Source organism: Canis lupus, chromosome 8 (assembly GCF_048164855.1).
Source record: "Canis lupus baileyi chromosome 8, mCanLup2.hap1, whole genome shotgun sequence".
Lineage (NCBI taxonomy): Eukaryota > Metazoa > Chordata > Mammalia > Carnivora > Canidae > Canis > Canis lupus.
The window spans coordinates 69,813,198-69,825,609 of NC_132845.1; the positions used below are offsets into that span (position 1 = coordinate 69,813,198).

General features: G+C 46.3%; 1 protein-coding gene across 16 annotated transcripts in view; it reads left to right on the forward strand.

The window, feature by feature from the left end:
• The window catches only part of CUX1 (cut like homeobox 1), a 363,980-nt gene that overhangs the window by 220,632 nt on the left and 130,936 nt on the right, over positions 1 to 12,412 (forward strand). For all 16 annotated transcript variants that reach the window (XM_072837352.1, XM_072837353.1, XM_072837345.1 and 13 more), the window contains 2 exons: positions 631 to 707; positions 2,839 to 2,905. In XM_072837352.1, coding sequence (XP_072693453.1) covers positions 631 to 707; positions 2,839 to 2,905 — 144 coding nt within the window. The remainder of the gene's footprint in view (positions 1 to 630; positions 708 to 2,838; positions 2,906 to 12,412) is intronic.

Genomic DNA, 12,412 nt, shown 5'->3' on the forward strand with positions numbered 1-12,412 from the left:
TGATGTAAAAATAATAAACTTATTTTTAGAAATTTTCTGCAGATGAGGAGGAAGGAATGCTATTTATTGACCAGGGAATTCATTTGGAGATCAGGGGAAATGTAAATCTGGGGACATTGGGTTCAAACATTGAGAATCTCCCATTAGGTATTACGGTCACATTTGCATTCCATTATAACAGACGTGGAGCAGCTGTCACATCTATTAGCACGTCCTTTATTCCAACAAATTCCTTCATTGTGTCAGCAAAATGTAAATGTATCATTCTTCTTGGGTAACTTCAGAAAACAATGAGTGCGTGATGATGATTTTTTTTCCCCCTAAATATCTGGCACGGGAAGAACAAGTTGCATTTAAGATAACTGGCTGCATCCATTAGCACACAGTCAGGTCCTGCAGGATGCACACTCTACATTGTATCACACTCGGGTACAAAGTCAGGGTGCTGAGGGTCAGGGAGCGGGTGTGCAGGGCTTGTGGCGCCACCAGCGGTAGCCAGCTGTGCGCCTGTTGCCAGTGGGGCATGTTGCAGCAAAGATCGCTGGTCTTCGAGCTCCAAAGCACACAAGACTTCACTTTGGGAAACAAGATGACCAGCTCGCTTTATTCTCTTATCCTCTTCCTTTTCAGAAAGCTGCAGGAGACGCAGATGTCTACCACGTCAAAGCTAGAGGAAGCAGAACACAAAGTTCAAAGTCTGCAGACAGGTGTAGTATTCTTCATCCTATCATGAAGTCCATCCAGGGTGTACTCAAGTGGGGGGCTTTGCCCTGTCTCCTGGTCCCCCCAGGTCTTCCCTGGTACCGGTCACCCTGGAGGAGTAAAGGAGCCCACGCTCCTCAGAGCCCACAGCCTCCCCACTTTGACTTCATTAGTCACTCACGCTGAGTTGTTAGCGTGAAGGCGGGTGGATCTGCCTTCCATTTCCATCCCGTCCACAAGCCATCCTTTCTTTCTAGGCTTTTTTTCCAACAAACACATCTAAATCACCAAACTATCAAGGACTGACATTTCATTTGGAACAATAATAGGAAAAGGAAAACAAAAAACAAAAAAAAAACCCACAACACTTATTTCCACCCTAAGTGAAGTTAAGCACAGTAATAACAGACCTTTAAAATTTAAGACGCCAAAGAAGGTTGTACTAGTTTTTATCGTTTCTTTATGCTTTTTTCTTCTCCTTCTTTCTCTTTCTCTCTTTTTTTCCCTGAAAGGGAAACTGCATCATACATTTAATGTAAACGTGGAGGGAGAAACATCAGAAGACATCATAATCCAGGAGGCATAAGTGGCTCAGTTAAGCATCTGCCTTCAGCACAGCTCATGATCCTAGAGTCCCGAGATCAAGCCCCATGCTGAGCTCCCCTCTCTCTCTCAAGTAGATAAAATCTTTAAAATATAAGAAAAAGAAAAGAAGACATCATAATCCAAGTGAATACTAAATGACAGAGAATGATAACATAATCATAGCACATTTACAGGTACATGAATAATACCCCCCAAATCTAGAGACCTCCTAAAAATCACTAAGAAATCAGTAAAAAGGGGTGCGTGTGTGGCTCAGTCTGTTAAGCATCTGCCTTAGGCTCAGGTCATGATCCCAGGGTCATGGGATCAAGCTCCATGTCAGGTTCCTTGCTCAGCTAGGAGTCTGCTTCTCCCTCCCTCTCTGCCATTCCCCCTGCTCGTGCTTTCCGGCTCTCTCTCGCTCTCTCTCTCTCTCTCTCTCCTTCCCCCTCCCTCTCCCTCTGTCCCTCTCCCCCTGTCAAATAAATAAATAAATAATCTTAAAAAAAAAAAAAGAATTCAGTAAAAAGAGATAAACAGTCCAGTAGAACAAGGGGCTAAAGACGCAAACAGCCTGCAGAAGAGATGCACGTGGCCAATACACATATGAAAAAAACATTAACAATTCTTAACAGGTAGGAGGATGCTAATTAAATCAGGGAAAGATTGTTTTGCCTGTCAGACTGTCAAAAGAATTTTATTTAATTGATAATATACAGTGTTGGTGAGAGTATAAGAAAATAGTCGCACTCATAATAGTATAGATGGGAATGTAAATTGCCTCTTGGGGGATCCAGCTAAGTCGGGTTTGTCTCCTTGGGGTGTGTAAACTCCTCACCCTAGTACCTTCACTTCTCTGGGTCCTCAGGTACACGGCATCTGGCAAACTTCTTACAAGAGCTAATTGTTACTGCCTGTGTCCTGACATGGAGAGCTTTCCATGCTGTTCTGCTTAAGGAAAAGAGCAAAGCTTAGAATATATTTGTGTCATCCTATCTGTGCAGAACTGGAGTGGGGAATATATGTATATATATGTGTACACACACATACACATAGATGCAGGTGTATGTGGAAATATATTTTAAATAATAAAATGTATGTAAAGGCAGGGAATCCGTACACCAAACCAGTAATAGGAGTTATCTCCAAGGAGGTGTGTGGATAAGATGAGGTTAAAAGTGAAAGGGGATTCTGGGCCCCATTCTGTGTATTTTTGTAATTTTTGACTCTTTGTGAATTTATTGCTTGTGGAGTTTTTTTCTTTTTTTCCTTTTTTTTTTTTTTTTTTTTTTTTTGAGAGAGAGAGCAAGAGAGGAGAGGGGAGGGGCAAAGAGAGGGAGAGAATCTCCAACAGACTCCCTGGTCATTGCAGAGCCCAACATGGGGCTCAAACTCATGACCCTGAGATCATGACCTGAGTCAAAATCAAAAGTCAGACAATTAACCAACTGAGCACCCTCCCCACCCTGCCAGCGCCCCTACCTTTTCTTTTTAAATTTAATTTGGACAACTGCTGTCTTATAGTAAACTTTTCCGTCCTCTGCCTTTCAGCCCTGGAAAAAACTCGAACAGAATTATTTGACCTGAAAACCAAATACGATGAAGAAATTACTGCCAAGTAAGTCTCTGCCTGGCTTTCTCCATCTGTACCCTTTCGGTCAGGGATCCCCTGATTTTGCTAACCCATAGAAGCTTCCCCCTGCTTTGCCCTCCTGTCTGCTGGCTTTCACAAAGCGGTATGGGGTTCAGGAGGTGCTTGGCCCCAGAGCTACCATGAGGAATACAGTGTCCCCCCCCCCCCCATGGGCTGCTTGTTTCAGTTCAATACCCAAGATGTAACAGTACTCTGGTGCTTCTAGAACCCTGGAATTGCATCCTCAATTGTCATGAAGCCTCATCAACATGGGCCTTTTTCTAAGAAAGTTTGGGAAGGGGCATCTTACAGAAGATGTGATGCGTGAGCTGTTTCGTGGAGCTGGGTCTGTGCAAAGCACGTCACCTTTTCCTGTATCTGGGTCCTTGGCTCCCGCGCAGATGGATCTTTTCAAGTCCACTTGGAACACTAGGCGTCCCCGTGCAGACACGTACACATAGGGTGTGCCTGTGTTAGGGCCGGTATGTCACACAGGGCCGGTTGTCAGAAGGAAGTCAGTGATCTGTGGTAGCACAGGCACACTCATTGCAAGCCCACCCTCCAAGCACAACACCAGTAAAGAAAGAATGGCATTGATAGAATCAAGAGAGACAAAAAAGCAACAGAAATTGTCCTGAGCCAGGGTCTTCTCTGCTGAAGTCCAGACAGGCAGTACCAGGCAAGTGGCTGATCCACCTTCTGTCCTGGGAGGCTCTTCCCATCTCCTGCAGAAACCCATACTCCACACCACCCCCCCATCCCATCACCCCCCATCCCCCCACCCCCTGCTGCTCTGGCCAGTAAGAAAGGTCTCCTGCTGTGCTCCCACAGCACCTCAGGGGTCCTGGAGGGGACAGTGTGGGGGGGGGGCTCTACACAGTTTATCCCTCTGGCCCATCCCCCTTGCCCTTGGCCTCTGAGGTTGCTACTGGGCCTGCTGCCCTCAGGACACATCTCGGTGGGCTCTTGATCTTTTCATTATTTGGTAGCTAGAGACTCTAAGAGCTACCCCAGGCCTTGTAGTCAGACCAGTTTTGATCATGAGCACAGTACTTCTGCACAGACTAAAATATCCTTCTCAGTCTTGGCAACTTGGGCTGGCTTGTTGGCATATCTAATCCTGGTGGAAGTTGCCAGGTCATTTTACCTTACTGTTTCAGCATGCTGATATATGAATTCAGGTGGGCTAGAATGAGCTGGCTGTAAGGTATCATAACTGTTAAGATTTCCCTGGGGGCTCCGGTATTAATTCCCCCAACTCCGGGCACCAGTGTCAATGGGATGGCAGACGTGGATCCCTGGCCCCCCCTTCACCCCCCAGATGGAAGCTTGGCAGGAACTATACCAACTGCTGTCATCCTAGTATTCCTTGGTGTCCGTGTCTCCCCTTTTCTGCCAATCCGCCATCTTTATTTTTCAATTATTTTTGCCTGGACTTTATTCTACTAAGAAGAGTAGTGGTTGGTCCATTTTTATTTTTATTTATTTTTATTTTTTTATTTTTTTAAAGATTTTATTTATTTATTCATGAGACAGAGAGAGGGAGGGAGAGAGGCAGAGACACAGGAGAGGGAGAAGCAGGCTCCATGCAGGGAGCCAGACATGGGACTGGATCCCTAGTGTCCAGGATCTGGCCCCAGGCTGAAGGTGGCACTAAACCGCTAAGCTACCGGGGCTGCCCATGGTCCATTTTTAAAAGTTATAACATTTTAATCTGACACAGAGTTCTACCCTCAGTTTATAGCATTTCCTTTCTAATAGTTTGATTTTAGAAAGGAAATGCCTCTCTGGGCATTGGCTACAACGTGCTAGTTCCCTGACCCATTCTATCTCACTAACATCTCATTCTAGAAAGAGGTGTGGTTTTAATAAAATAATGAACTATTTTTTAAAAAATACACCTCCTTCTGGAAGACATAGATACATCTTGTGTTTCTGTAATTAACCTAAGTTTGCTTTGTTATGCACTTCAGAAGTTGTGCAACCAGGCTATAAACCCCCGCTGAGCCAGTGTTTCTCAAACAGGGTATCACAGGGGCAAAATCAATTTAGTGAGTGGCGACCAGCCAAATGGACAATCAAATACAACATAAAATGAAATAGAGTAAAAAATATCATGGCTCGTGGCACATAGTAAAGTCAAGTATTGTTTTGTGGCCCTTTTGTGTTCGTTATGTGTATAAATCTAAGTGTGCAGTTATTGGGTCACAGTGTAAAATGTGGGTCTTCAGGTGGGTTTCAATCCACCGTTACTTTGAAAGCTACTGCCCTGAGAATGTTCTAAGAGGCTCAACTTCCAAAAGCCAATATCTCCCACTGTGTCCTGGGGCGACGCTGTTTGCCACAGATGGGCACCTCCTTGAGGAAAGAGCCTGAGGACATACATGTAGCACCTGTCGAAACTATTCAGAAATGACAGCAGATAATGCCACTCGTCACATGAGGGCTTAGTACTGGTCCCTGGTTTAGAATCATGATTTCATTATTTGGCTTCTAAAGAGCCACAAAGACAACCTGTGTCCATTTAATTGGTTTGTTTTGGGGGTTGAGGAAGCGATGCAGCAGGGGAGCTGTCAAGGAAGGGCTTACGTGCACTTACAGGTTTCCTGTCAGGTGGGGAATATGGCGGCCGGGAGCCACTGGGAGATGGCCCTGAGAGGCAGGGGCTCTGTCCCCACCCACTCTGACCTTGCCAGAAGCTAGGCTGACACTGGGGAATGGCTGGCTTCTCTCAACCTGAACCACCAATTAACTAAGGACAGCTCCATCACCTGTCAGGGCCCTGCTACCAGGTGATCCTGCTCCCTAGAGTGGGGTCAGGGGTTCTTCTAAAGATGACAGGGATGATTTTCAGTCTTAAGTATTTTTCTAGTTACTGTTTATAGACACGTTGACTCTTGGGCTGTTCCTAGGCAGCCAGCTCTGTCCTGTTACAGGTAAGTCTTAGGTCCCTGAACCAGTGAGGTCACCCAGTGGGGGGGCAGGGGGTGCATCAGAGGCCCTACACCTCTCCTGGACACTGATCCTACTGGCATCTGATGAGAAATGGCAGTTACTGGTGTGGGCTCAGTGAAAAATATTTCTAGACTATTTCTCACCAAATTGGTATGCCTTAAGGCCAAAGAGATTCCCCCTCCCCAAATCCAAATAAATGAAAATCCAAGCATTACTTGTTCATTTTCACTAAACTCCAGTAAGTGGAAAATAGAATCAAAAAGTAAGAGAGTTGTGTATTCTAGCATGTAAAAATGCTCTGCTTTGGGACGGTGGCTATTGTCACAGACTGCTCTTAGAGCCATGGGCACTCTTGGGGTGCGTCCCCTTCCAGGATTGCAGCAGGGAATTTCTTGCCTTCTCCTGTGAAGAACAGAGAGGCAGAGGGGTGGCATTTGTGTGCATACGTGGAGAGAACAAGCCTAACTTTCGTGAAGGACATGACTCAAATAAAACAGATCCACTCATCAGTGCAGCAGACATTCCTAGGGGCCCCTTCTGAGCCTGGCCCTTTGCTGGGCTCTGGAAATCCTGAAGCTAAGGGAGAAAAGCCATTGGAATCCAGTGTGATCACTGCTATGATAGAGGGGACATTGGCCAGCATAGCCTCTGTGCTGTCAGGGTGTCCACAAGACAGATGGCACACTCCAGCTAGGGACTGGCAGGAGGGAAGCCACAGAAGGAATGTGGCAGTTTGAGCCAGCACTGGCCGGGCTGTACAACATCTAAGCTTGCAAGGACCTGTGGTCTTTGGGAGGTAGAGAAACCTCTGACTTCACCCCCCTCCTTCCCAGGCCAAACTCAGCAGTGGCCAGTGGGCAAGCTTACAGCGAAGGCACACCCAGCTGGAGCAAAAGCAAGGTAATCAGGGAAGCCTTCCTGAAGGGAGTGACATGTGGTTTGAGGTGGAAAGATGAGTTCGGGTGAGGTTCTGCTGGAGACAAAGGAGTGCAGGGTGTGAGAACACAGGGCGGCCAAGCTAACCCAAGGGGCCAGCCAGATGTGCCAAATGTGGGATGGGGCCAGGTGGGCACAGTGTATGTGAGGCTGGATTGGGGTGGGGTCGGCAGAGTCGAGCCCCCCACGGGGGTCGGGCATCTCCCAAGTCGGAAATGGACTGACTGCTAACAAAAGGCAGCCCAGGGCCAAACACTTACTGTACATGGTTCCCGGAGTAAGTAATCCACAAAAAATGTAGAGAATGGACTGAGTCAATAATCACTACTTTCTTGTAGCTTTGTGAGGAGTGCTTCAGGCTGGGAGATCGCATATGTCCAGAAGCTCCACACTGCCTCACTTCCCTCTCCCCTTTTATGGGAAAGGTTTATCACTCTACTGTCTGCCTCAAGCCCCCACCCTACATGCATCTTACTAGACGAGACATCTTCTCATTAACATGTATGAATGTAAGCCCACCAGGGGCAGACCTTTTCACAAATGGTCTTAAAACATTTCTAAACAGTTTATTGTCTCTCTCTGGGAGAGTAGGGATTCTTAAATCCTTGTGGACAAAAAAAAAACACAGGAAGAGGATGGGGGTGGCACAGTCCAGCATGGGCTTTGGAGAAGGCTAACCCAGGAGTGGGTGGCAGGGTCCAAGACTCTTCCATGTGGCTGTGGGGGAGCTCATTGACCACCACTCCCACTGTCCTTACCCTACAACAGATGGGCACAGTGGTGGTCAAGACCCTAGCAGGTTGTGCAGAATAACAGGAAGGTATGTGGGCAGCCCCTAGTACAGTCACTGCAAGACATTCACTGTCTCATGTCACAGTCCCCTCCAGACGAGCTCATAGTACAGCTTGGTGTGCCTTTCTGAAATTAGTGGGCCCTGGGGAAATTGACATTAGTGGCATCATCTCCTGATGGGATTCGAAGAACACATGTTGCCTTTGCCTCTCTGTCACTGGGAGATGTCACCCCCATTTTGGAAAGAATCCTGCAGGTTGAAGGCACCAGGGCTGTTCCAAGAGCCCAGTTTATTGTGTGCAGTCACCACCCTGCGTCAGCTGGGACAGCGCAGGCTGACTTGTCGGGCCAGCAGCAGTAAAGTTTTCCATGTGTAGGCTTGAAGCAAAATGTAATTAGCCTTTATGTGCAGAACAAGGACCCATTGATGAATACAGCTGGTCTTTGTTTTGTCCCGTCATTGAGAGTGGGAGGTAAAAGTGTTCTTCTCATGTTTATTAATGCAAGATTCCTTAGACAAATGGCAAGCACAGTTTAATATTTGTTGGAACATAGGGGGGTTTGCCAAAACAGTTGTGTAAGAGGATTGCAGGGTTGCAGATTATAACTGTTTCTGGGTTAAATAAATGAATTATTTCTCTGCTTTTTTTTTTTTTTTTTTTTTTTAAGTTAAAAAGGTACCTCCTTTCTCAGAGGGTCACACCCTATGTACCGATCGTCCCATTTGTGTTAGCAAATGGAGATTTAGCACCCTGGTTGACTTTAACCTAGAAATTCTAGCCAAGCAGAGGGATGTGGATTTTAATATTTAAGCAGTCCCCAGGATGGCCGCGGAGGTGGACAGCATTCTTTCTTTTCGGCACGTGGCATCTGGCCCCAGGGAAAGGCCTGGCCAGCTTGCCGGGGCCTCGCGTCCTGCAGCTGTTCGCCTGGGCTCGCTGCTAGGCCAGTACCACACACCCGGGAAGGGAGTGGTGCCCTTCCAGACTAACATCCTGCGCAAAAGTGCAGGAATTCCCATTTTTGTTCCCGTCCAGAGCCATCTCTTTGCTCTGTCCCCGGAATCCTGGTTGCAAAAAGAGCTTCAGTGGTAACACGTACAGTCTTCGCTTGTGGCCTGTGACTCTCAGCCTCCGATAAAAGAAAATACTGAATTGCACTGAAATGCCCTATTTTTTATAGCTAATGTTAGTCTTAGGAGAATTTGCACCTCCAAACCTTTCCTGCCAGAAAAATTCATATTTCTTAAGGTTACTGGTGTTATAGTCCTTTCCTATGTGCTTCTTAAAAAGAACTACATTGTATATACACTGACTTACCTAGTATATTACAAAAGAGACATTTATGAGGAACTTCACTTGGGTTAATTTTAGAGTATTTTCTTTAGAGCATATATGTAACCAGTGCCTTCTCACAAAAGGCAGTGTGCTCTGAGAGAGGAACCATTCCCAAGTGAGCATGGCTTAGCGCTTTGTGGAAATTGTTGAGGGCAGCCTGTACCCCGCATCGTGGAGGTCGGGAATGCCCAGTAGTGGAGCCCAGGGGCCCTGAAAGGCAATCTGACAAGGTTAGGAAACCAAAAGCTCAAGGCACAACGCCCAGGTGGGACGTGCAGCCCATATGCCAGTGAATGGCAGTGGGATGGGCACCTTCTGTGCACTCGGGTTGCTTGGACTATTTCACAGAGGTTTCTGGCATGGCCCCCAAATCCAGTGCTCTTCACACACTGCCATGGTGGCCCAGAGTCCCATTCTGTGCTGCCTTCTTAAGAGAGCAGTGTGACCTGTGTGAGAGCCGACCAGGCAAAAGGTTTCCGTGAAGTTTCATGCTTTCCCTCTTCCTGCAAGCCCTATCCTGTTAGCCCTTGCAGACTCATTGCTCTTGTATTTATTTTTTTATACTTCCACGTGAAAGACTTAGGAAACTGGGCCCCAGTAGAGCCCAGGCGACAGAGCCTGAGAATCGCCTAACTATTCTGATCATTTTATTGGACAGATGTGCCTTCCCCGGTTGAACTTGAAAACACCCACTTTAGTCTGCTGAAATGGAGTATTTCACTGTACCTTTAAGAATGGAACATTTTCTATTTCCTGTCTTTTTGATGAGTCATCAATTTCCAGTACCAGTTGCTGTAATTATCCTGGTTAGATTAATTTCCCTAAAAATAGAGAGGCAGCCACTTTTATGGTTTCGAGGGGATGGGCTTAGATAAAGAACCTACTGTCCCTTCAGCCTTAGAGACAACCAGATCACACTTTCAGGGAACATCCAAGGATTTTTTTTTTTTTTTACCCCCTCTGTAGCTTTATCTCCTGAATAGTATAACAGTGCATTTTATAGAATTCCTGGGATTTTCCATCCCTGTAGAAGTATTTAACTTCACACCTAAAATTCTATGCCTGGGTGAGCCCCACAGGGCTTTCCTTGGCTTGTGTAGCAACAGCAGCATCTCTAAGCAGCACAGCCCAGATGGAGACTTTTCCCAGCCCAGGGCGCTACGCAGGAAGAAGAGGGTGGCTTTGTATTTTCAAGTCCATGTAGAATTTCCTCTGAGTGCCAAGGATTCTTCACCTGTTTCTCGGACTCCAGAGGTATCTGGACATTACACAGCATCAATGAGAACTAGCAATCTCTACGCCTCCCACCTTCAGCTACACTTACTAAAGGCCTGTGTTAAAATGTCAGGCATTGTGTCAAGTGCTCGAACTGTGCAATGAAGGGGGTGGGGTGGTCCCAGATGCCATCCGCACACAGGCTCACATGCTCTGCTCTGTGCACTGAAACACATATGTATATGATACATATGGCAATCCTGGATGTGGTATGTGTACAAATATATTTATGGATAGAGTGATAGTACTATCATATTCATCCAGCATCCTTGGAGAAGGTATTGTGGAGAAAAGCGTTATTCTCTACTGTCACCAGGTTTGGCATGCTTTTATAAAAATTTTCTGTTTTTAGAGATCTTTGAAGTTTTCCTGGTTCGCTATAAAGGTAAAACATGGGGAGCTCACAGTTTGAAGCTCAAGGAAACAGGTAAGGGATCATTGGAGAAAACATGGATTTGTGACAAACATGGTACATCTAATGACCTGTAAGATGGGCATCATAATATGTGCCTTCCTACTTCCCAGACTGGGGATCAAGTGAGTAATGGAAGTGTTCCTGCAGCTTGCACAGTGCTGACAAACATCAACTGAACTACCTCCAAGGAGGGTCCTCATCCTATTTTCTGTATACTGTGTGCATGTCAGCACGGTCGTAGGTACAGTCGAGGGCGAGACTTTGGACGATCTAATAAATCAGCATGAGCCTTCCCCTCAACGACAGCAGCACATGGCCTGGATCCTGACCAATGACGTCATTTACTCTCTGAAAGGACAACCTAAGAAAGCTGATGGTTTCTAAAGAGAAAGCAAGAGCCATCTGAACCTTTGAAGTGCTTTAGGAAGGAAGACTTACCGGAGGCCCTGCCTGGAACATGTATACCACCTCCTGCCCCCAGTGAAATTCCTCTAAAAGCCATGCATTTCTTTCTTCTTCTTCTTCTTCTTCTTCTTCTTCTTTTTTTTTTTTTTTTTTTAAGATTTTATTTATTTATCTGACAGCACAAGCAGGGGAAGCAGCAGAGAGAGAGGAAGAAGCAGGCTCCCCACTGAGCAGGGAGCCTGATGTGCGGCCCAATCTCAAGATCCTGGGATCATGACCCAAGCCAAGGGCAGACACTTAGCTAACAGAGTCACTCAGGTGCCCCACGCCATGTGTTTCTGACTTGCCGCGGGAGTACCTGGCTATTGCTGAGGCCCGTGACCACACTGGTGACCATGATGCAGTATATCTTCTCCTGTGCTTCCCAGGTAGCAGAGGAAAATGTGATTGGATGCACACTGACAGGTCCAGGGCCCTTTGGAAGAGAAGCAGGAGGGCTGACAAAAGTGAGAGACTGTCCTTGCCGTTGGGACACCCCTACATCAATGAAGATCGGTTCTTTTTATATGACACATTGTTTTTAATTACAGAATTCTTCCATGTTAATTATACCATATTTAGAAAATTCTAAACAGTTTTAGAAAAGAGATCATCACTCGTTATTTCACGTCACAGAGATAACTTTCTGGCGTATTCCTTCCAGTCTTTTTTCTAGACAGTGCTTTATTTCTGTTGTCTTTTATGGATGGCATCAGATTGACATACTGCTTTCATTTCTCGGCTATTGGTTTATTTGTTTGTTCACTTGACATGTAAGTATTTGTTTCCTGTCATTAACTATCCTTCCAAAACTTAACGCGCGCTGCCCAGTATTCCATTGAATAGGTATACTGTGAGCTCATTACTCGTTAATTCCCCTGTTGTTTGGGAGCCTGACTCATTACCCTGCTGTCAGTGCCCTGCAGGTTAAAACTAGAAAGCTTCATACTTGCTCTTTTTGTACCTCTCTTCTGCCAGTGGCTAGCGCATTTTTAGGTGACTTTCCTGTGTCATCATCAGACCAGGAGAGTCCGGACCCCCAGTATACTCCAAGGGCACCAACGGCACTAGCCTCACTACCAAACTACTATTTTGTGACAGTGATCGAGGTCATAGCCTCCTCTGGTCGGTGGATGGTAGAAGGTGCGAGGCCTAGATCAAGAGACCCTGGGTCCAGCCCCAGCTCTGTCACTGGTCAGGCCTCACAAAGTCCCCTTCCTACAGCAGTAGCTGTGTTCTTGTTAGTAAAACGATGAGATTATACTGGATGGCAATGGGCAGCATTGAAGAGCCTGCCTCCTTTTTGGCCTCTTAACTTTATCTACTTACTTCCCAGAA